Raw genomic sequence first — 25,524 nt, 5'->3', positions numbered from 1 at the left:
TCGTTATTGGGAAAAGACAGGAAAGTGGGATTAGAGATTATCAGATCAGCCATGAGCTCATTGAATGGCAGAGCAGACTAGATCAGTTGAATGGCCTAATCTGCTCCTCAGTCTTAGGGTTTTATGGTTGTCATCCCACAAGTGCATAAGGACAATATTAATTGTTTTCCAGGGCTCAATAAAACACCCTTATTCTATTTGTATCTGGGAAGAGCTCTCCTAACCTTTGTTTAGACTTTGACGCATTGGGAAAGGTCTCATTGTATTAACTGTAACTGTACAACAGCAATTTGTTGTAATTGTGTTCTTTTCTAATAGGTGAAAGCAGATAAAGACAACGCAAACCTTGGAAAACTGCGGCAGGCCTCCAAGGGAGTAAATGAGGCCACGGCCAGTGTAGTGGCTTCCACAAAGTCAGGAAAATCCCAGATTGAGGAAACAGGTAGTTTTACTGTTCACTATGCACATGAGTCTAGTACAAAGTAAAGAGAGAGTGTCAGTCATTCTGCAAACTCCAAAGTAAAATACTGTGAATGCTGGAAATATGAAATAAATGCAGAAAACATCCAGAGCACTAAGTAAGGCAAGCAGGAGTGTATTGTTAATAATTTAACTGCAACATGAACTTTGGAAGTCAGATGACTGAATTACAGTTGATTTGAAGATCAGTGATGACTGATACAGTGCTGGATGAAATATTCCCATTCACCAAGCTCATATTAACTGGAAAAGTATTTGTAAGTGTCCTTCAAGTAGTGGACATCAAAATAGCCATTAAATTGAAATTGGAGAAAGTACAGTGGTCACTTTTAATAAATATTCTTTTATTCCTGTTTCTCACATGGAAGAATGGGATTTGTATCAGTATCAAGCACATTGAAAAAGATGGTTAGACGTAGAAAGAACTGTATTTACTCTGTGTCAATCATTTCTACATCCCAACCTTTGACAGCATTTATGAGCTTTCTTAGTTTTGCTTTCACTAGGAATAAAGTGCAGTAATGCAATCTGGCTGACTAGCTCAGGGTCATAGACCAGTGAAATTTTCATTACGTCAGTCTGGATAAATCAAGATTCTGTGTGAAAAGTTAGTTTCTAATCAATTAGGTTCTCAGATTTTTAGTCATTTTTAATTCATTTTCTTGAGTAAAGTCATCATGAGAGTGTTTTTATAAGGTGGTGTATGCATATTTACAAGGTATTTATAACCGGGGGTTGTGATAGGATTAAAACCTCACCATTCAAATGTTCATTAAGGGCCTATTCCATGACTTTCAATCTGGGCTGGTGCTTCAGCTAACTTAGAGTCATAGGGATGTACAGCATGGAAACAGACTCTTCGGTCCAACCCGTCCATGCCGACCAGATATCCCAACCCAATCTAGTCCTACCTCCCAGCACCTGGCCCATAGCCCTCCAAACCCTTCCTATTCATATACCCATCCAAATGCCTCTTAAATGTTGTAATTGTACCAGCCTCCACCACTTCTTCTGGCAGCTCATTCCATACACGTACCACCCTCTGCGTGAAAAAGTTGCCCCTTAGGTCTCTTTTATATCTTTCCCCTCTCACCTTAAACATATGCCGTCTAGTTCTGGACTCCCTGACTCCAGGGAAAAGATTTTGTCTATTTACCATATCCATGCCCCTCATAATTTTGTAAACCTCTATAAGGTCACCCCTCAGCCTCCGACGCTCCAGGGAAAACAGCCCCAGCCTGTTCAGCCTTTCCCTGTAGCTCAAAACTTCCAACCCTGGCAACATCCTTTAAAATCTTTTCTGAACCCTTTCAAGTTTCACAACATCTTTCCGATAGGAAGGAGACCAGAATTGCACGCAATTTTCCAACAGTGACCTAACCAATGTCCTGTACAGCTGCAACATGAGCTCCCAACTCCTGTACTCAATACTCTGACCAATAAAAGAAAGCATACCAAATGCCTTCTTCACTATCCTTCTGAGGGAATGTGCAAATAAAAGCTGCAGCTGCTGGAAATCTGAAACAAATGCACAATGCTGCCAAAACTGAGCAGGTTTGGCAGCACCTTTGGAAAAAGAAACCGAGTTAATGAGAACCAGTTTTTATGGAAGAGTCATGTTGAACTCAAAATATTACTCTCACAGATGCTGCCCGACCTGCTGACTTTCTCTCGCACTTTGTTTTTATTATTGAGGGAACTCTGTGTTTTTGGAAATCTTGTCCATCAGATAAAACAGACCACTGTGTCCTTTATAATGTGGGTTCTGATAGATACAAGGATTTCTCTTCCTACCTGACAACATTCCTTTCTGAACCAATACCATGAGAAGACAAGATAGCCAGTCACCTATCTCATTGCGGGTTGTAGGTGATGGTGTACCGAATACTCGTTTATTCTCATCCAGGATACTTCAAAACAATTCATTGTATGTGGAATTGTTTTGGATGGAACAGAGGGATGTAATAGGCGCTGTATAAAAACAAGTCCTTGCAAGCAACATTTTTTACTGTGGGAGTCTCTTTGGATTATATGCAAAGTCATGCATTAAGAAAGGAAACGTGCATCAAGCAAGAAGATTATTACTGCCATTTTCAAAGTGACGTGTCATGTAGGCCACAAAGGTTCCTGGTTCAATCCCTGCCCTGTGCTGGCTTGCACCTCCCGGTCTGAGTCAAGGGTGGGCCACAATCTCCAAGTGAGAGAGAGGAAAATGAAGCAGAATGTTTGCTTCTGATTTTTAAGTAAGACATTCCTGTATTTTTTATAAGATATATTATGACATCAGGAGATCACAAAGAGCTTTCACTTGGTTCAGTACTTTTGATGTGTGGTCAGTTTTAATATAGAAAACAGGACAAATGGGGTAATGGTCATCTAACCCATTTACTTTTAATGATGTCAGGGTGCCGGTGTTGGACTGGGGTGGACAATGTCAAAGATCGTTGTCTCTGCAGGTGATCAAGAGTGTCAGACGGTGTGGGTAAAGTGTCAACAACTTAACAACAAGTGAAGGGATACCTATAAACTGATTAATTGAGGCAGAGAGATAATTGTAAAAAATTGAAAATAATGTGTCCCTCATACTGTTCCATAAAATCTTCCTTACTCTCCTGTTTTGACACCTTGATGGCCTGTTATGATCTCTCTATCTTAATTAGTTTGTACAGTTTTGAATTACTTGTTACTTTGGTTGGACCGTCAGCACGTGACTCTTATATTTAGTGTGTTATTCCAGTCATTGGCGTTGTCTCCATTACCACCCTATTTTTAATTTTTTGTAATTATCTCTCTGCTTCAATTAATTGGATTATAGGTATCTCTTTACTTATTGTACAGCTGTTGACACTTTACCCACACTGTCTGACACTCTTGATCACCTGCAGGGACCAGTTATTCAGCCTATCATCCATTCCACTCACACCATTTGTATGATCTTTTGATTTGTCTGATTATAAAGGCTTTGTCTGTGTGCTTCTCTCTCAATTTACCTGACAAAAGGGGCAACACTCCCAAAACTCGTGATTTCAAATAAACTTGTTGGGCTATAATTTGGTGTGTGTGACATTTTATTTTTAACCAGGATTTACCAGGGTGCTGCCTGGACTGGGGACATGATGTTATGAAGAAAGGTTTAGGGAGCTAGGGCTTTTCTCATTGGAGTGAAGGATGAGAGGTGACTTGATAAAGGTGTACATGGTGTTGAGAGGCATAGATAGAATGGATGGCCAGAGACTTTTCCCAGGGCAGAAATGTCTGTCACGAGGGGCATGATTTTAAGATAATTGGAGGAAGGTTTAAGAGAGGTGGCAGAAGTAGGTCCTTTACTCAGAGAGTGGTGGGTGAATGGAATGCACTGCCAGGGGTGGTAGTAGAATCAGATACATTAGGGACATTTAAGCGACTCTTGGATAGGCACTTGGATGATAGTAAAATGAAGGGCATGTAGATTAGTTTGATCTTAGTTTAGGATAAAATGTCGGTACAACATAGAGGGGCGAATGGCCTGTATGTGTTGTACTGTTCTATGTTTTAATAAGCTTGATTGAGCGATAAATACTGTGCAGGGTGCCTCTACTCTTTAATATAGGGCCAAAGGATCTTTTGTATACTCCACAAAGGACATGGTTTCAATGATGTCTCAGAAGACTGTGAATCATAGAAATGCCACCTCAAGGTGGTGCAAGGGGCATGCATGTGCAAAGAAAAAGCCACAAATGTTTGTAAGTGATGGAAGCTGATGGCCCTTTGAGGCTTAATCTGAGACCTTGCATTTCTTATTCAGGACCTGAGGCCACTGTCATGTCTTTAGGCAGCCTCCTCACCCACACCATGACCTCTATTATTTTCCTACATTTGGCAGGCTCTGATCGATTGAGATGTTAAAATGACTGCATCCTTGTGACTGCAGCACAGCATGTGCCATTAATACTGTATGCACACTTCATTTGTATGTGCCGTTCATAGAGTCATAGAGTAATACAACATGGAAAAAGATCCTTTGGCCCAAACTGGTGCATGCTAATCATGGTGCCCACTCAGTTAGTTCCAATTGCCAGCATTTGGTCTATATCTCTCCAAACCCTTCACATCCATGTACCTATCTAATTTTTTTTCCCAATGTTGCTATTGTACCTGCCTCAACTACTTTCTCTGGCAGCCCATTCCATATCCACACCACACTCTGTGTGAAGAAGTTGCCCCTCAAGTCCTTCTTAAATCTTTCCCCTCTCACCTTATAAGTATGGATGTCTGCACAAGTGGCTCCTGTAGTGAGTGTAGGGCACATTTTATTTCATTGTGAATGTTGGGTAAGAGCCCCTCCATTAAAAGGCCGAGACGATGTGGAGGGGTTTGGTTGAAACCAATTAACTTCAAATACAGATGGGCAGTTTGTGAATATACCTGTGCTGATATTACTGCGCACAGAAAGTAGTATTGTCAGCAGTACATGTCAGGCCATATCCAGAAGCCTATCAATAGTGTCAGCAGTCCTGTCTGAGCATACACCAGAGGCCAATTTGGCATTCAGAGTAACTACTCTGACATGTACTTCAATAGACCAACCAGTGGCTTTCTGCAGCTGTGTGCATTTTGATTGAGAATAGAATTAGACTTTGAAGCTATTCAAACTGTTGGACATTATTCAGTACCCAGACAATGGTGTTCCAGAAGGAAATCAGCAGCTTTACAAAATAGAGAGAAAGTAAATTCAAGTGAAAGCCTATTTCTTTTATCTATCTGTAGTTCTTACTCTATTTTTGTCTAAATAAGCTGTCTATAATTTTCATTCTTTTGTTGCAGACACAATGGATTTCTCTAGCATGACACTGACACAAATCAAGCGACAGGAGATGGACTCTCAGGTAGTGAAAAGCTGCTTTTGCATTACACTCCGTTCCTTTCCTATGGTTATTTGAAGTAAGGAGATTGCCTGTTTAATTGCATCTTCCATATTCTTGGAATGAAATGGTATTCTTAACGTGGTGCAATATTTGTACTTGGGGAATTAGGTAGTTACTTTAGTTTAAAGTGTCAATCACCGAGGTGTCTAGGCACTTTGTAAAATGAGGGGATAGGCAATCGTAGCACATTTGTATCCATGCTGTGCGTGCAGTTTCCCGGAAGGTGTTCTAACAAGCGTACTATCATTTGAAGAAAGAGAATTCTGTCTTGGAAAGATTAATTTAATCTTCTCTTGCTGTTGCTTTAAACACAGCAGTGAATATGTGGTAATTGATGCATGTTTTGCAGTTTTGTTTGATTTCCATATAAGATATGTGTGCAGAGCCTTTCCTGAGGAGATTAAACTGGTGGAGATGGTCTGTTTTGGAAAGTTAAGAATGTTATCCAGAAGGAATGGGGTTAATAGGCTTAATCAACTTTGCTTATTCCACTTCTGTGTTTCTTAATGTAATGTGAACAAACACAAACCAATGCTCTCTTTAAGCCTGGTCCTAGACCAATTTTAGCAGAATTCAAGTGATACCAAAGTGGTGCAGGAGATAGTCTGAATGACAAATGTTTTTACCTTTGTCCTAAGGTTCGTGTTTTAGAACTGGAGAGCGAATTACAGAAAGAGAGGCAGCGTTTGGGAGGACTCCGGAAAAAACATTATGAACTGGCCGGAGTTTCTGAAGGCTGGGATGAAGGTATCTACTATTTCTTTCAGACTACCCCATTCTTTCTCATAGCTGTCTAGAGGAGAATTGTGAGATATTGGATGGATTAAACATAATTACGGAGGAAATATGAAGACATTTAGCATCTGTAAAAGCCAATACATCACTAGGCTGCCAAGAAAAGCAAAGAAAGGAACCGCAGAGCCTCAGATCATCATTTTCCAATATCCTCTGGTTACAGTTATGACAGGTTGCTAAATTTTTATCATCGTTTACAACAACGGAAAGTGCAAATAATTATCAGCCAATTAGCCTAACCTCTGTAGTGTACAAAAATAATACTATTAAACGCTGAAAACTGATAACTGACAAATCACTGCCTCAAGATTTTAAAGCAAGCAGGTGTGGAAATTGTAAATAGCTTAGCAATAATTTTCCAAGTGCTTCTGGAACTGACCCTTTAGTTTGAAGAATTACAGACGTAACTTCATCATTTAAGAAATGTGGTGAAAAGAAAACCAGGAAATTATAGAAGAGCAAAATATCGTAGATACTGAAAATATGAAATAGAGTAATACAGCATGGAAACAGGCCCTTTGGCCTAATGTGTCCATGCCGACCAAGTTTTCAAAATTGAATTTATACCATTTGTCTGCATTTGGCCCATATCTCTGTAAATCTTTCCTATCCACGTACCTGTGCAAATGTCTTTTAAATGTTATAATTGTAATTACTTCTACCACTTCCTCTGGTCGTTCATTCCCTACATGCCTCCAGCCACCTTCTGCGTGGAAAACGTTGCCTCTCATGTTCCTAATTAATCTTTCCCCTCTCACCTTAAACCTATACCCTAAAGTTTTGGACTCCCCTACCTGGTAAAAAGACCTTGGCTGTTCACCTTATCTATGTCCCTCATGACCTTGTAAAGGTTTATAAAATCACACCTCAGCTTCCTGTACTCAGGGAGGAAAAAGGTCCCAGCCTATTCAGCCTCGTTACAACCCAAACCCTCCAGTCTCGATAACATACTTATAAGTCTTTTTTGCACCCTTTCCAGTTTAATAACATCCTTCCTATAGTAGGGCGACCAGAATTGTATGCAGTACTCCAAATCTAGCCTCACCAATATCTTGTACAGCCATAATGTGACGCCCCAACTCTTGCACTCGATGCTCTGACTGTGCCAAACGCTGCCTTCAACACTCTGTCTACCTGTGATGCAACTTTAAAAGAATTATGTACCTGAAGCTCTAGATCTCTCTGTTCAACAATACCCCCAGGGCCATACTATTAACTGTGAAATTCCTGCTCTGGTTTGCCTTACTAAAATGCAACACTTTGCATTTACCTAAATTAAACTCCTTTAGCCGTTCCTCGGCCCACTGGCCCAAATGATTAAGATGGTGCTGTACTCTCAGATGACCTTCTTCACTGTCCACTATAACACCAATTTTGGTGTCATCCTCAGACTGGTAAACAATGCCTCCTGTATTCACATCCAAATTGTTTATACAAATGACGAACAACAGTGGGCCAGCCCTGATCTTTGCAGCACACTGCTGGTCACAGGCCTCTATTCTGAACAGCAACCCTCTACCACCACCTGTTTCTGCCTATCAAGCTAATTTTGTATCCAGTTGGCTAGATCTCCCTAGCTCCTGTGTGATCTAACCCTACTAACCAGTCTACCTTGCGGAACCTTGTTAAAGGCTTGCTAAAGTCAATGTAAACAAAGTCTACTGCTCTGCCTTCATCTATCTTCTTGGTCACCTAGAGTCTTCGAGTCCTACAGCACAAGGAAAACCCTTTGGCCCAAACTGGTGCATGCTGACTGAAATGTCTATCCATGCTAACCCCATTTCCCTGCACTTGGCCCATATCCTTCTAAGCCTTTCCTATCCACATATTTGTCCAAATGCCATTTAAATGTTATTAATGTATCTGCCTCAACCAGTTCTGCTGGCAGCTTATTCCATGTGTGTACCAGCCTCTGTGTAAAACAAAAAAGTTCCCCCTCAGGTTCTCTTTTATCCTTTCCACTCTAATGTTAAACACTGTAGTCCTCGATTCCCCAACCCTGGGAAAACGGCTGAGTGCATGCACCCTATTCATACCTGTCATGATATTATACACCTCTATTAGGTACCCCCCTCAGACTCCTATTCTCTAAAGAAAAATGTACTAGCTTGGAGCGTCGGAGGCTGAGGGGTGACCTTATAGAGGTTTACAAAATTATGAGGGGCATGGATAGGGTAAATAGGCAAAGTCTTTTCCCTGGGGTCGGGGAGTCCAGAACTAGAAGGCATAAGATTTAGAGTGAGAGGGGAAAGATATAAAAGAGACCTACAGGGCAACATTTTCACGCAGAGGGTGGTACGTGTAAGGAATGAGCTGCCAGAGGATGTGGTGGAGGCTGGTACAATTGCAACATTTAAGAGGCATTTGGATGGGTATATGAATAGGAAGGGTTTGGAGGGATATGGGCCGGGTGCTGGCAGGTGGGACTAGATTGGGTTGGGATATCTGGTCGGCATGGACGGGTTGGACCGAAGGGTCTGTTTCCGTGCTGTACATCTCTATGACTCTATCTTCAACCTCTCCCTATAACTCCGTCCCTTGAGTCATAGAACATAAAACATTCCAGCGCAGTACAGGCTCTTCAGCCCTCGCTATTGCGCCGACCTGTAGAACCAATCTGAAGCCTATCTATCCTACACTATTCCATTTTAATCCACATGTTTATCCAGTGACCATTTAAATGCCATGAAAGTTGGCAAGTCTACTACTGTTGCAGGCAAAAACGGACCTGGCCACATCCTTGTAAATTTCTTCTGCACTCTTTCCAGTTTAATGACATCCTTCCTATAACAAGGTGACCAAAATTGTAGCAGAGGAAAAGGTGGGGGGTGGTGCCAGTGTAGCTCCTTCACCTATCGCATTTCCAACGCCCCTCCCCCAAGTCCCTCCTCCCTACCTTTTATCTTAGCCTGCTTGGCACACTTTCCTCATTCCTGAAGAAGGGCTCATGCCCGAAACGTCGATTCTCCGGTTCCTTGGCTGCTGCCTGACCTGCGCTTTTCCAGCCACACATTTTCAGCTCTGATCTCCAGCATCTGCAGTCCTCACTTTCTCCTACTCCAGTTAAACCCTGAAAGCTCCGATCTAATTCCATTAGAATTCGCCTCGTCCCAATTTAGAACTTGAACCTGTGGACCAGATTTGTCCCTCTCCATAACTATTTTAATATTAATAGAACTATGATCACTGGTCCCAAAGTGCTCCCCCACTGTCACCTCCATCACCTGTCCTGTCCTATTTCCCAAGAGTAGGTCGGGTTTTGTCCCTTCCAGAGTAGGGCCCTCTATATACTGCTTGAGGAAACATTCCTGAATAGCACTTAACAAATTCTACCCGATCTAAGCCCTTAATACTCTGCAGTCCCAGCCTATGTTAGGAAAATTAAAATCTCCTACTAAGACAATCCTAATGCTCCTGCAAGTCTCCCCAATCTCCCCCCTATTTGGGGGTGTATAGTACAACCCCAATTATGACAGCATCCCCTTTTTTATTTCTTAGCTCCAACCACAAACCTCATCTCTTCAAAAAACTCAGTCAAGTTTGTAAGCCACAATTTCCCATGCACAAAGCCATGCTGACTATCCATACCCAATCCTTGCATTTCCAATTGCATATAGATCTTGTCTCTCATAACGTCATTGAGTTATCAAATTGTACAGAACAAAATCAGACCGTTTGGCCCAATGCGTCCGTCCTCAATTAATCCAGTTCCATTTGCCAGCATTTGGCCCATATCGCTCTAAACTGAGAGGGTGGTGAAGGCAGGTTATATTTAAGATGCATCTGGACGTGCACTTAAAATGCCTGGACATAGTTGGCTATGGACTAAGTACACCTAAGTGGGGTGGGCTGAAGGACCTGTTTCTATGCTTTATGACTCTTAACCCCTCTTATTCATTAACCCATCCAGATGCCTTGTACACATTGTAATTGTACCAGCCTCCATCTTTTCCTCTGGCAGCTCAATCCATTTATGCACCACCCTCTTCATGAAAAAGTTGCACATTAAGTCCTGTTTAAATCTTTCCCCTCTCATCTGAAATGTATGCCCTTCAGTTTTGGACTCCCCTACCCTGGAGAAAATTCCTTGTCTATTCACCCAACCCATGCCCCTCATGATTTTATAAACCTCTATAAGGTCACCCCTCAACCTCTGATGCTCCAGGGAAAATATCCCCAGCCAATCAGCCAGTCCCTATAGCTCAAACCCTCCAACCCTGGTAACATCCTTGTAAATCTTTTCTGAACGGTTTCAAGTCTAACAACATTTTTCCTATAACAGGACGACCAGAATTGGATGCAGTATTCCAAAAGTGGTCTAACTAATATTCTGTACAGCCGCAACATGACAACCCAACACTTATACTCACCAAATCCCCTCCAACAACTTAACCCCCCACTGAGGTCGACTCCCTGATTTTTAGTTGCCTGGCTTTTTCTTGCAGCCTTTCTTAAACAATGGCAACACATTAGCCACCCTCTAGTTTTCCTGCACCTTACCTGTGGCTGTTGATGATGCAAATATCTTTGCTAGCGCCCCCCACATTACCACAATATCCTGAGATACATATAATCAGGTCCCAGGGATTTATCTACCTTTTATGTATTTTAAGAACTCCAGTACCTCTTCTATAATGTGGATGCTTTGCAGGATATCAGTAATTATTTCCCTGAGTTCCCTAGCTTCCATGTCTTTCTCCACAGTAAATACAGTATTCGTTTAGGATCTCCCCCATATCCTGTGGTTCCACACATAGATGGTCTCATTGATCTTTAAGGAGTCCTTTTCTTTTCCTAGTTTCTCTTTTGCCCTTAATGTAAATGTAGAATCTCTTTGGAATCTCCTTTACCTTATCTGCCAAAGCTATCTTATGTCCCCTTTCTGGCCATCCTGATTTTCCCCTTAAGTATACTCATATACCCCCATACCATTCAAGGGATTCACTTGATCCCAGCTGTCTATGCATGGCATATCCCTCCTTTTTCTTGACCAGAATCTCATTATCTCTCGTCATCTAGTGTTACCTTCTCCTACCAGCCTTGCACTTTACACTAACAGGAACATACTTTCCCTGAGCTCCTGTTATCTCATTTTGAAAGCCTCTCACTTGCCAGATGTCCCTTTACCTGGGGACAGCCTCCCCTAGTCAACTTTTGCAAGTTCCTGTCTAATACCATCAAAATTGGCCTTGCCACAATTTAGGACTTTCACTTGTAGAACAGGCTTATCTTTTCCCCCAACTATTTTAAAACTAATAGAATTATGGTAATTGGTCCCAAAATGCCCCCCCAAAAAACCCAGAAACTGCTGAAAATATTCCGATTGGGCAGCATCTGCAAAAAGAGAAACAGGTCAACTTTCAGATTGATGGTCTTTGTTGGACATGATCTATTTGACAGAAGTCACTAATCTGAAATGTTTATTCTGTTTTACTGTCTCCCCTCATGCTGCCAAAGCAGCTGAACATTTCCAGCATTTTGTGTTTTCATTTTAGCAACTTATAGATCTGTCAATCTAACACCTATTGTGGAAAAGTTATTGGAACCTATAGGTAAGGAGAGAGTAGCTGAGCACGCAATGAAAATTTGGTCTGATTACAGTAATGCAGCGTGAATTTAAAAAGAAAAGGTCATATCTAACCACACTACTTGACATTTTTGAGGTAACAACAGAGAAAACTAGACAGTGTTACAAGAGGTGATGCATATTTGGAATAAACTGCCAAACGAAGTGGTAGAGGCTGGTAACGTTACAACATCTAAAAGGCCTCTGGATGGGTACATGAATAGGAAGGGTTTAGAGGGATATGGGCCAAGTGCTGGCAAATGGGACGATTAATTTAGGATATCTGGTTGGCATGGACGAGTTGCACTGAATGGTCTTTCCGTGATGTGCATCTCTATGACTATATGTAGTTTGTATGGACATCCGTAGGCATTCGCGAGTTTTGAGAAAATTTGTAGCTCAGGTTGAGGTTCTGGATGTAGGTTTGCTCGCTGAGTTGGAAGGTCCATGTTCAGATGTTTTGTCACCATACTAGGTAACATCTTCAGTGAGCCTCCGGACGAAGCCAGAGGCATTCTGTCGTGATTGGAGCCAGGGCCAGGTGGATCACATTGACTGAGATGCTTGATTGAGGTTGTTAACCTGGGCCAAGCAGGGAGTCCTGACTGACAGATATAAGCAAGAGATTCACTGCTGCAGTTAGGCGGTAGTGTGTGGGTAATAAAAAAGAAAAAAAAAAATAAACAAGAGATTCAGAAGGGCTCCCCAGTCTTGGGATTGGCTTTGAGCTGCCTGGGAGAAAGTGAGGGCTGCAGATGCTGGAGATCAGAGCTGAAAATGTGTTGCTGGAAAAGCGCAGCAGGTCAGACAGCATCCAAGGAACAGGAGAATTGACGTTTCGGGCATAAGCCCTTCTTCAGGAATGGCTGAAGAAGGGCTTATGCCCGAAACGTTGATTCTCCTGTTCCTTGGATGCTGCCTGACCTGCTGCGCTTTTCCAGCAACACATTTTCAGCTTTGAGCTGGCTGGTCAGAGCCAATGTTACAATGCACATGTAAATAAAGTGTGACTAGGTGACGGGATGCTGGCCTCTCTGCAGTTATTTCACATTCAGTTAAGTTCCATGTAAGTGACTAAGATAAGATTTAAAACTCATGGAATTAAAGGAAATTATTGTTATGGATAGCAGTTTGTTTAGGTGATGGTAGATAGGCAAGGGATGGTGGATATACATTCAAATTGGGGGGACAAAGTAGTTGACTGGTGGTGTCCCACAATGCTTTTTGATGTGGTCAACTATTTGCTAGATCTATCAGTATATCTGATAACATAGCCATACATTCAAGTTTGTTGATGATACTGAAATATTGATGAGACCCTAAACCTAAAAAGAAGCAGTGATAGATCCATCAGGCAGATGACTTCATTGTAGCGAAGTATGAGAGCATCCATTTTGGATCAAAACAGGATTGATCCAGGTGTTTTCTCAAACTAGGAACTGCAGAGATCCAAAGCGATTTGGATTTCCAAGAACATGGATGATTACAATGCAGCAGTCGGGCATTAAAGTAACCAGATTGGTTCATGGGATGTTAGCCTTTATATATAGAGGACTAGAATAGAAATCTGACAGTGTTTTGCCCTAGCGATGCAAAGTCCTGGTTAGACCACATCAACAATTCTGTGGAGGTTTTGTGGTTATATATTGGAATTGGAAATAGATATGTTATGGATTCATGAGAATGTTACTAGGAAGCTAGGTGCATCAGGAGAAGTTCAGTAATCCAGGTCTGTATTTCATGACAGCTTGTTGGAGGTTGGGATATAGATCATCCAAGGATCCCTGTTTCACTGCCAACTTGAAGAAACTGTGCCCATGCCTTGATGTGAAGAATGGTCGACAAGCAGGAGGTTAGAAGAACACAGCAAGCCAGGCAGCATCAGGAGGGGGAGACATCAATGTTTCGGGATGCTGCCTGGCTTGCTGTGTTCGCCCAGCCTCCTGCTTTTCTACCTTGGATTCGAGCATCTGCTGTCTTTTTTGTGTCTAACCTTGATATGAAGAATTGCAACTTAGGTACTAGAGAGCTAACATCTTCTGCAGAGAAATGGAATGGGACTGCAACTGGTAGGAGAAAAAAAATTTAAATTAATTATTTTATTTTAAAATGCAGATACCAAGTAAGCCCAGAGTGGAAAAAGAGGAGCAGAAATTTCGAGAATATCAGCTCAACTGCGAGACTGAACAATACAGACTTTCTTAAACAAACAAAACCCAGTTGCTGCACTCCAGTATCAAGAGATCTGTGCAGTTATCATGAACTTTGACTGGGAATGGTCCTACAGTTCTATATCAGTGTTTTCCATTTGTATTCTGGATCCTATTACTATTGAGATGAGATGGTCATGTTCCTTTATTTATTATATGTATATTTTTACTTTATATTTGCACAGTAGTGGTAAGTATTGTGTTAGTGTTTTTGTTTCCAACATCCCCAGCAAGTCTTGGTTAAACTATTGATACCCCTTTTCTTGGCACATATCAGTAAATTGCTTGCAAAACGTGAGAATATCATAACAATTCAAGCATCTTGCTTTCCCTTCATTCTAAACACTGGATTAGTGGTTACAGGTATCATTTGCAATAGTATTAAGCTATAAAGACCAGAAAAACCCCGATGTGCCATTGCTCAGTTGGTTGATCTAGCATTGGCAGCAGTTGGCCTACTATAGCTGGTGTCTGTGCCAACAAGTAAAATAGAGGCAGGTAAAGAATAAGCTAACCTTCCGTTTCCTGCTAGTTGTTATGTAATGTATTAAAAAGTGGAAATGGCTTGAATGATGTCCTTCAACATCAAATTGCTCACTAGCCTTCACTCTTCTGGGACTAAAATGGAGTGCCCACTTGGTAAGTGTTGCTGGAAGATGGACATCACCCATTTGAACCCACAGCATGCATGGTTTCACACCAGTGCCTGAAGCAGCAGTGATGAGAATATAAATTATTTGACCGTCCTGACTATACAAAATAAATGATATACCAGCTATTGATAGTCCTGAACAATTGTTCATCACCCAAGAAAGAAACTTGTAGACTCTTTTCCCAGGTCTCTGCTGTCACATTATATGACATTGCAAGGAAGTTCATGGAATGGAAGCACACCATGTATCCCAGTTGGTCTATGCTCCACAGGAACCTCCTTCCACCTTACTTTATCTCACCCTATCAACAGCCCCTTTTATTTCTTCTCTCCCTTATATAGTTATTGAGATACCCAATGCGCTATCTTAAGTGGCTGCTAAGATCACCTTTAGAAACGTTTGATTTCCTCTTAATTAATGCTTGATTTGAACTTGCTGCAGTGGTGACCATCTCATGGGCCAAGCTCCTCTCACTCTGAGGAATCATGAAAGAAGAAATGAAAATGTAAAATGGACACAGCTTTAATCACCATTTCCAAAAAGTGGAACTTCTAACCCCCTGTGGTCACTTGGATGTGGCTGTGAAATATTTTTAAAGCCCTGAATGATATCCCTTAGAAAGGATGATATTGCTGTGAAATTTGTTGTCTTGGAAGAGAAATGAAAACAGAACATTTCCCAACAGTTTATCAGTTAGTATCTGCCAAGCAGTAATGTGTTGTCATTGTTGAAATAACCATTGTACTGGTGAAGGGGTTTCACTAGTTAAATCCAAACAACATTTGGTTTTATAGCTGTTTGGGGTGAAATGTGTTTTTAAAGTCTTGTGCAGACCAAATGAAATATTATTATTTCCTTTGACAATTCTGCTAATGTATTTCAACGTGTCTTCATTATTATCATCACTGACAATGTTGGGGACCTTTTTATTTTCTCTTCATAAATTATAAAGACATTTCTTTGAGACAAAAAGTTTGAACAGCATTGGTCAATGGTCTGTTACATTGGTTATGAGTGGCCCTCTTCCATGTCTTGTGTATGATAATCTGCTGAGGGTGTTTTCCCTTTCATTGTGAACTGTGACTGTTCATTTGCAGGAATTATGTTGTTGTGGCATTACTCTCTAATCCCTTCCACACTTACAGAAGCAATACCCGCACTCAAGCTCTTGTAATGGACTTATTTCAACTTTGTACACACCCGACTTTATACTTTTTAATATTTGTTTAAAATCATAAAAATGGAGATTTTCAGCTTCTGTTGTTTTGATTAGTTCTTGTTTAGTTCTGTATGTTTCCTTAACACTTGGTTCTGTTAACCTGCCTTTCCCTGCCAACCCTAAGCTAATCCACACCTGTCCAATTTTACCTGCTTCAAAAGATTGCATGTGTTTGACCTCCAGCCCTTTGCCAATTCAAAAGGTTTAAACATGATTATAATTTAGGCTTCTTTCTATATGGTTTGCTTGGTTTCCAGTTGAAGTTTGCTTCTGTAGACAGCCACCTTTCAGTCAAAACTTGATTTCACATTTTAAATGTTTGTCATAGCATTGCTGATTTTAGGCTGCAATAACATACTCTCTGTCCCAATAGAGAACTCAGACTGAAAGCTAACCATTCATATAAAAGAAAGACTAATTTTGCACTTACTATCCTCTAGCTCTTATACCACTTTTTTTTTTAACCCATGTTCTCCTTCTTTGCTTGTTACACACAGACAACAACGCTGTTCCTGTCCAGTGCATTTAAGATCCTGAAAGATCTCGCAGAATGACATCTAATATCTGTTTCATACTGTTGCTATGCAGTGGTGATGACTGGTATCTTCCACCAGCAGGATGCTGTTGTTAGTCCTAAACAGTGTTCTGCCTCTCATACAATTCAGCAGTATGGCACAATGCCAGTGCATTGCCAGTTCCATAGGCCATATGTCCCAGGGACTGGCTGTTTGAATCAAGCAACGTGTTCCTTCTTTGTTCTTGACTGTACTCAATCACCCCGCACTTGCAAAACTCAAAACAAAATGACTGCTATTAAATGTGATTCCAAAATTGGGCAGGACCTGCTGAACAGCCCTGAGTGCTTACAGGAAGGGTACAAACATCCATACAGAGGGATCAGTTCTCTTTTGAATAACCCAGTAGCACGGGGCGCCTGTAGAGCCCCAATGCTTTATTCATGGCAATGCCTCAGTCAGAATCAACATGCCAGTCAACCATCACCCTTTTTATCTGTTGCATCGTTTGTTATAATCGTTTGAAATTTGGCTCTCTTGTACTTGATCTGATGAGGTGAGAAGCTTCAGCAATGTAAGAACAAAGAACAATACAGCATAGGAACAGGCCCTTCGACCCTCCAAGCCTACACCAACACATTTTGCCTTTCCATATTAAAACTGTCTTCACTTACAGGATCCATATTCCCTTCCTATTCATATATTTGTCCAGGTGCTTCTTGAATGTTGCTCTTGTGTCTGCTTCCACCACTTCCTCAGGAAACACATTCCAGGCACTTACCACCCTTTGTGTGAAAAACATGCCTCATCCATCTCTTATAGTGTTATCTCTCTCACACCTTGAACCTGTGTCCCCTAGTAATTGACCCCTCCACCCTGGGGAAAAGCCTCATACCTTCACCCTATCTATGCCATTCCCAATCTTATAAACTTCATTCAGGATGCCCCTGAATGTCCAACTTTCCAGTGAAAACAAGCCTAGTCTATCCAACCTTTCTTCATCGCTAAAATCCCCCATACCAGGCAACATCCTGGTAAACCTTTTCTCTACCCTCTCCAAAGCATGCACGTCCTTCTGGTACTGTGGTGACCAGAACAGTATACAATATTCCAAGTGTGACCTAACTAAAGAACTGTAAAGCTGCAGCATAACTTGCATATCTTTATACTCAATGTCCCTTCCAATGAAGGCAAGCATGCCATTGGTTTTCTTATTACCTGCACTGCCACCTTCAGTGATCTGTGGACCTGGACACGCCCAGATCTCTTCACATATCAATACTCCACAAGGTTCTGTCATTCAGTATTGTTCAGGGAATCAATGGTTTTAGGAAGATGCAGGAAAGTGGATCTGAGGAATACCAGATCAACCATGGTCCTGTTGAATAGTGGAGCAGGCTTGAGCTACTCCTGTTCATGTTTCATATGGTCTTAAGGTCTCTTCTTCCTAGTCCTCTCTTTGAGTGGCATCTACTCCCATGACACATGAGCCATGTTCCTCAGTGACTGGGTTGCCTAGTGCTTTGCCAATGTAGTCATGAGGCAACACAAGAACGGTAAAGGCTTGATCCCTATTCTGTTCTGAGTGAGTAGATCTCAAGACAGTGTAAGTACAGGGACCAGTGTTCAGGAGTTCTCCCCTTTTCACCGACAGATTACTTTGATATGTCCAGCAATCGTATACTTATTAAGCAGATTAACACAAGAAAGCATATGTCTGGATTGTGAAAAAACAAAGGAGCTAGCAAAGGAGAATACGAGAGGAGCTAAGAGCTTGATTACATTCACTGGTTTTTAAGGAGGAGATTGAGGATGGTTTTAGGGAAGGAATTCTTGAGAGTATTATAGCAATCAAGTCAGGAGGTGATGAAGGCAGATGCGAAGGTTTCTGCAACAACTGGACTGTGGATGAGATGGAGATGGGCAATGTTAGAATTCAAAACAGGGACATGTTTTATAATGGAGAGAGTGTCTTCAAGTCACTTCAGGTTGAACTAACCATTAAGGCTGTGCGCAATTTGGTTTAGCTGGAGACAGTGGATTGGTAAGACTAAAAGAATCTGTGGTTAAGGTCAAAGCATTTGTGACAGTGTTGAAGATGATGGCTTTATCTCTGTTTCAGTGGAGGAAATTAAGGCTCATCTAAGACTGGATGTTGGGATATGCAGCCTGACAGCACAGCGACTATGGGGATTGGGGGGGGGCGGGGAGGGGGGGGGACATCGAGTGAGATGGTGAATGGAAGAGCTAGGCAGCTCTGTTTCTGCTTTATCTGGAAGAAAAGGTTTGTTTTTGGACAGGAAAGAACAATTGTATGCTTCATCTCTTGGGAAGTGAGAGACAGGAATGGAATAGAAGCCATCATAAACATAAGGGAGAAATTCAGGGCACCAGTCAACCTCAGTGCAATCACTATTAACATTTCAGGGAATATGTTTTAATCTGTCTGTCATACATACTTATACTGCAGCACCAGATCAATGCGCAGCACTATTTTACAGTGACATTCTGTAACTATCAACTAATTCTAATGAGCAACTTAATCACCAAAATAGGTGAAGGAACATCAGAGTGCAAGATGGTAAATATGGATTGAGAATTTTCTAAAGAAAATTATTTGATAGTGGCAGTCACATTTTTTAAGCAAGCAGCAAGGCTAGATCTCACAGAATACAGGGAGAGCTAGCCATTTGGCTGAAAGGTAGAAGACAAGGTGGTGGTGGAGGGTTGCTTTTCAGACTGGAGGCCTATGACCAAGGGTATGCCACAAAGATCGGTGCTGGGTCCACTACTTTTCATCATTTATATAAATGATTTGGATGTGAGCATAAGAGGTATAGTTAGTAAGTTTGCATGTAATTCTGGTCTTTCTATCGGAAAGATGTTGTGAAACTTGAAAGGGTTCAGAAAAGATTTACAAGGATGTTGCCAGAGTTGGATGATTTGAGCTATGGGGAGAGGTTGAATAGGCTAGGGCTGTTTTCCCTGGAGCGTCGGAGGCTGAGGGGTGACCTTATAGAGGCTTACAAAATCATGAGGGGAATGAATAGGGGAAATAGATAAAGTCTTTTCCCTGGCGTCGGGGAGTCCAGAACTAGAGGGCATAGGTTTAGGGTGAGAGGGGAAAAATATAAAAGAGACCTACGGGGCAAAGTTTTCACGCAGAAGGTGGTACATGTATGGAATGAGCTGTCAGAGGAAGTGGTGGAGGCTGGTACAATTGCAACATTTAAGAGGCATTTGGATGGGTATATGAATAGGAAGGGTTTGGAGGGATATGGGCCGGGTGCTGGCAGGTAGGACTAGATTGGGTTGGGATATCTGGTTGGCATGGACGGGTTGGACCGAAGGGTCTGTTTCCGTGCTGTGCATCTCTTGAGTCTGAGCAATATGTTTAAAAATTGAATAGATTATGACGGTGTAATAACATTGCAGGAATAATATAAAGATACCCACATGTATCCTGGCGAGGATATAAATTCAAATTGTTGTTTCCTTGTGGCAAATATTAAAATGAAGCTGAAAATGACAAAAAAAAGCTGTGTGACCATTTGGCAGTTTGACCTGTTGAAGGATGTAAACTTCAGAGAGGCTTATGACAAAGGTGTCACAACAAGAAATAGAAAGCAAACAGGAAAATATAAAAGAGAGTATGCAGGATGCTACAAACCCAATATTGCAGAGATGGAAAGGAAATAATAATAAGTGTGGCAGCTGAGATACCAGCAATGATATAAATTTAAAACAAAACAGACCTAAGAATGATGGGATTAGACAGGATAAAGAGAAATGGTCTAATGAGGTGTGTGATGAAGTATTGGAGTTGGAAGTAAATCTCAGAATGAGAGATATGCACTGGAAGGTGAGATCTTTGGCACAGTTAATAGCTGCATAAAAGACAAAGTGACGGTAAAATATTGTTTGAAAAAATGCAATATCAAAAAGACAGATGGAATATATCAATGAATTGTACAATGACAGAAATATATATTGAAGTTAATTTTTATTTAAAAAGTTTCTTTTGGGAAATATGTGCCTTGTCCAATCCTCACCAGCAAAATTACCTGGATACTGCAAGGTTGGAATTTCTGCATCGAGTTTGTTTTTTTCATTCCTGATATAATACTTCAGTCCAGCAGAGGGCAACATTGCCACACTAACGAGGTAGCTACAATTGACGCAATGTTTTCAATCCTGTCCAAAATTTGTACATGCTGTGATTCCTGTTCCACTCTTCCATTTCTTTACCCAAATGACTAATCTGTAATTATATGTCTAGACAGTATTGGCAGGCTATTGAATTGTGGTAAATGTCCCAAGGGAGATCCTGTTCTCAGCCCACCTAGGTATGCTTTATAATATGCAGTCACCAGATGGTAATAAAATGAACCCGATCCTTTCTGGTTTGACAGTTTTGCACTCCATGATCGGCGAATGCACTGTCTATGAGTTCCAAAAGATGATAGTACATATACCAAGACCGATTTTAACTGTCAAACTCCGTATTAGTGTGTAAAGATGCTATTTATGGCATACAATATCCTCAGGAAGGCAGAGCCAATTTACTCTTGAATGAGACGACTTGTTACCCATGTAGTTGTAGGTAAATGTATAGCAAAAGTTCCATCAACAACTAAGAAAAAGCTAATAAATCTTTAGATCTACCTAAGCCAGCCGATATGCAAGCTGTGTGTTGTGTCTGTGACAATGAAACACTTGACCATCATGTTTGAAGCTTTAATTCATGCCTATGAGAGTCAGGCCTGCAGTTGCAGATAGGGCTCTGCAACCAACTTTGATAAATGGTAAAAGTGAATTGTTTCCAGCTTCAGCTGCTTCATGAGTGACCATCTCTCCATCATAAAGGTCAGAAATGGGGAAATTCGCCAATGATTGCACAGCGTTCAGCACCATTCACAACTCCTCAGATACTAATGCAGTCTGCACTTGCATGCATCTGGATAGCTTTCAGACTGGGGTTAATAAAACAGTAAGTACTATTTATGCCAGGCAACGAACATCTCCAACGAGAGAGAATCTGACTATATCCTCTTGGCATTCAGCATCATTGCCGTCACCTGTGCCCAACACAGAATTGCTGATTTATAGGAAGGATCGTTCAGCTCATTGTCTTCCTGCAACAGCAACACGGCTAATTTCATTCCCCTGCCCTTTCTACACAATCCTGACATTTTTATTTTCATCAATTTATCCAATTCTCTTTTGAAAACCCTGATTGAATCTATTGCCACCAGACTGTTAAGCAGTGTATCCCACATCTCAAGCACATACGGTGTGCAATGTTATCTCCTGTTGCCATTTGGTCCTTTTGTCAATCACCATAAGCCCATGTCTTCTGATTCTTGATCCTTCCACCAATGAGAACAGTTCATTCTGTCTACTTTGTGGAGAACCTTTATGCTTTTGAGCAGCTTAATCAAATCTCCCTTCAATCTTTTCTCAAAGAAGAACTGTCCTAACTTTGCAAATCTATACATAACTGAGGTCCCTGAACCCTTGTGACTCTTTTCTGTACCCTCTCTCAGCCCCTTGCATCCTTCCTAATATTCAGTATCATGTTTTGCAGGCCATTTGACCTATCATATCTATACTGGCTCCTGAAAGAGAATCTCATTCTCCAGCCCTATCTCCATAGCTGTCTAACTTCACTTTCAAATATACATCCAGCTCCCTTTTGAAATCTCATACCGAATCTGTCTGCACCCAGGCAGCTCATTCCAAATCCTAACAACTTTGAGTAAAGAAGTTTCTTCCCATCTCACTTCTAGCTCTCTTGTTGATAATCTTGAAATTGTGACGCCTAGTTCCTGATGTACAGGATAGTGGAAACAGGACATCCTCTTTGCCTGTCAATACTGTACATAATTCTGAACACCTCAATAATGTCAGCTCCTAATTTTCTCTGCTCCAAAGGGAGTCAACCCAATCTCTCTAAAGAAGTTTCTTCCCATCTCAGTTCTCGCTCTCTTGTTGATAATCTTGAAATTGTGACGCCTAGTTCCTGATGTACAGGATAGTGGAACAGGACATCCTCTTTGCCCTGTCAATACTGTACATAATTCTGAACACCTCAATAATGTCAGCTCCTAATTTTCTCTGCTCCAAAGGGAGTCAACCCAATCTCTCTAATATTTCCTTGTATCTAAACTCCTTCATTTCTGGTATCATTCTAGTAAATCTCCTTTGAATTCTCTCCAAGGTTTTAACATCATTCCTTAAATAAGATGCCTGGAACTGAACACAATACCCTGAATGTGGTCAGACCAATGATTTATTGACATGTTGATTGTCGACCACAATAATGTGATCTGACCAATTATTGGATGAATCAAAGTTTTATAAAGGTTCATCATAAATTGATTACTTTTCTACTTTGTATTTGTTGACCCAACTGCCTGTCTACTTTGTGTGGTTATGTCCACACCCAGGTGGCCTTGGGAAGGATGCGTATCTGCCCGCATATCTGAGGCCCTCGTGACCATTAGGCACCACAAAGGCTGGAGTGCATTATCTCTGCCAGAATAACAATTTAAATTAACTTAGGGTTCCCTTGAGTTGGTTTATGTTGCAGTACCTCATTAAACCTATTTATTTGTTAATAAAGGTATTAGTTACCTCTAACTTCATTACTTTAGGTGTTACTCATTCTTATTGCCAAAATGTACAAGTTAATATTTTTGTATATTAAATTTCACCTTCCATGTCTTCACTCATTCACCAGCCTATGTCCTCTTGAAGTCTATTAGTGCCTGCCAAGCTTGTGTCATTGCTAATTTTGTAACTGTGTCATGCACACTGAACGTATCACAAGAGACGTGGTACCCCTTACACTTATTTTTGGGGAACCCCACTATATACCTGCCTCTAGCCTGATAAAGAACACTTCACTGCTTAATTTTGTGTTGCTTAGCTGATTCTAATTCCTCGCTGACACTTCCCTTCTTGTTCCAGTGAGTCACCCTTGACCAGTAACCTAACTTGACTAGTGTTCTGGTTATTGAATCCTTCACACTTGTGTCAATTTTAATCAATTCCTTTTCATGATTTTGGAAATATCTGTTTAACCATTTTGAATTCTCTCCTCAAAATAATTCCCTTTTTTTTTAACCCTTTACTCGTAACACTCCCAAAACCACCTTTGTTCATCTTCATGTATTGTTGCAATTTGTAACCAGCAGTTCTTAAATGTTAACACTACAGACTAAACTTTGAGGAAATTCATGCCTTAGTCCATGTTACAGCTTTTCTCTGGCTTGAGATCACTCTCCCTTTGGAACGCAATACCTACCTGCAAACGAACTCTCTGTACAAACCGAGGGCCAAAGGCTGAACCTCGTATCTCTTGGTGACCATGGTTGAGACTAGCTTGTGCAGCTACCAAATAAAACATCCTGTTTAAATTTGGACATTTCTGTGTTTAGTTAATTATTCTGTAGTGCCCAGTGAATTGAAATCGCTCTAATATTGCAAGTATGAATATTTATAAAAGGTGAAGGGACAGGGGTGGGGGAAGATGGCAATAGTGGGAAATGATTCCCATTACTTCAAGCTAAGGTGAGGAATAAAGTTTGGTTAATACTCCATCTAGTAGTCCAGTCATATAACTGTTAAACAGCCTCGATAACTTCCAAGAAGGCAAGCCAGCCCCTCAAGGATCACGTTATCATGTTGCAACAACTCAATAGCAATTAATTTAAAAATTGATTTGCAAACAGTCAGGCACAAATCCCAGAATATAGTCAGTAATGTTCTAGGTATGATTAGATGCCCAGTGCTGCTCATGAATTCCCCAGATACCCACTGATCAACCCTTTACCCAGGCACAGTACATCTCCAGGTTTATGATCTGTAAGATGCATTGATTCGAATGACAGATGGTTAGGTTGCATCTGTTTGATTTCTTGACAACAGAAGCCTCTGTGTAAGCTGTGACAAATCAAAGACAGGGAAATACTCCCTGCTGAGTTTAATAGAACTTGGATCAGCTCCCATTAATCAGATTCTTGAAATAAACATTCCGATTCCAGCATTGAAGTAATTCCTCAGCCTGACATTGTGAGCCGTTGCACCAAAAACCAAGAGCAAATATTATGCAGCAGAGTTATTCTGTCCCACTGCAACTAAAGAAACTCCTATCTAATGCTTTTGGACATGTACTTATCACAGGTAGAAGGTACTTAAAACATACTTTGGGCAAAGAATTGCACTGGACCCAAGAAGGTCTGAGCTGACTACCACAAGAACTAGTTACCTGGATCAGATCAGCTGAGCCTGATCCTCCTCTCACTCAATGCTCACACCTTTGGCCTTGCCATTGATTTTGCTGGGCTCTCCCTGCTCTTTATGTTTACCTAACCCTGGGCGGCTGAAGTAACTGGCCTTAATTCCATCCCTGCCTTGCTTTTATGCCCCAACAGCAGGGGAAGCTGGGCAGTTACTGATCTCTGGAGTTCAATTTTACATTAGGGCCAGAATTACTGGCAAAATTGTATTATTCTCATTTCATTTAATCTTCCCTAACTTTGTAAATAGAGAAGTTTGTATCAAGGCATTACTAAAGCTGAAATGAGAAGACAATAAAAACAGCTCCCTGTATGTTTACAGCACGGATATTTATATTAACGGATCCCACTGCCAGGGATTCATACTTTCACGTATAAACGATCGAAGGCCGACAGTTAGATTCCAGCCTGTAACTCCAGGGGGATACATTGCACTGTACATTACATCTTTCAGGAGAAATGAATCATTTTGTATACAGTAAGATGATTTTTTTTTTCTTTGCGAGGGAGACTGGTGCATTCTGTTTCATCCTCCATATGAATAAATTAATTTACAAATGTAGTCTTACTGTCCGAGTCCAATTGAATTAATTTGAGGAGCTTGCGCATGATAAGCACTTAAAGCATCGATGAGCAGTGAGCTTCATCTTTGTTGCCTGAGCTGAATTCATCCATCAAAACCTAAAGCAGACATGAGAACTGTTTAGATTATAAATTAGGCTATTAAAACAGAGTGAGTTCCACCTGCTAACACCAAATCTGTCTCCAAGGAGAGCTCTGAGGGACAGAGCTAAAGCAAACTCGGATTGATAACAGTGTAGTTTCATGACAAAGCTTCAGTTGGCATCACTGTTGCTCAATCCCGCAAGGCCTCAGTAA

General features: G+C 41.1%; 1 protein-coding gene across 5 annotated transcripts in view; it reads left to right on the top strand.

The window, feature by feature from the left end:
- hip1 (huntingtin interacting protein 1) overlaps positions 1 to 15,861 on the top strand; it is a 338,601-nt gene extending 322,740 nt beyond the window's left edge. For all 5 annotated transcript variants that reach the window (XM_043718716.1, XM_043718713.1, XM_043718715.1 and 2 more), the window contains 4 exons: positions 319 to 442; positions 5,284 to 5,345; positions 6,023 to 6,131; positions 13,861 to 15,861. In XM_043718716.1, the coding sequence (XP_043574651.1) occupies positions 319 to 442; positions 5,284 to 5,345; positions 6,023 to 6,131; positions 13,861 to 13,871 (306 nt within the window). In that variant the 3' untranslated portion in view covers positions 13,872 to 15,861. The remainder of the gene's footprint in view (positions 1 to 318; positions 443 to 5,283; positions 5,346 to 6,022; positions 6,132 to 13,860) is intronic.
- The last annotated feature ends 9,663 nt before the right edge of the window (positions 15,862 to 25,524 follow it).

This window comes from Chiloscyllium plagiosum, chromosome 28 (genome assembly GCF_004010195.1).
Source record: "Chiloscyllium plagiosum isolate BGI_BamShark_2017 chromosome 28, ASM401019v2, whole genome shotgun sequence".
Taxonomy (NCBI): Eukaryota; Metazoa; Chordata; class Chondrichthyes; order Orectolobiformes; family Hemiscylliidae; genus Chiloscyllium; species Chiloscyllium plagiosum.
Note: the sequence above shows the minus strand (reverse complement) of the source record. Positions and strands in the feature narration are given on the sequence as shown.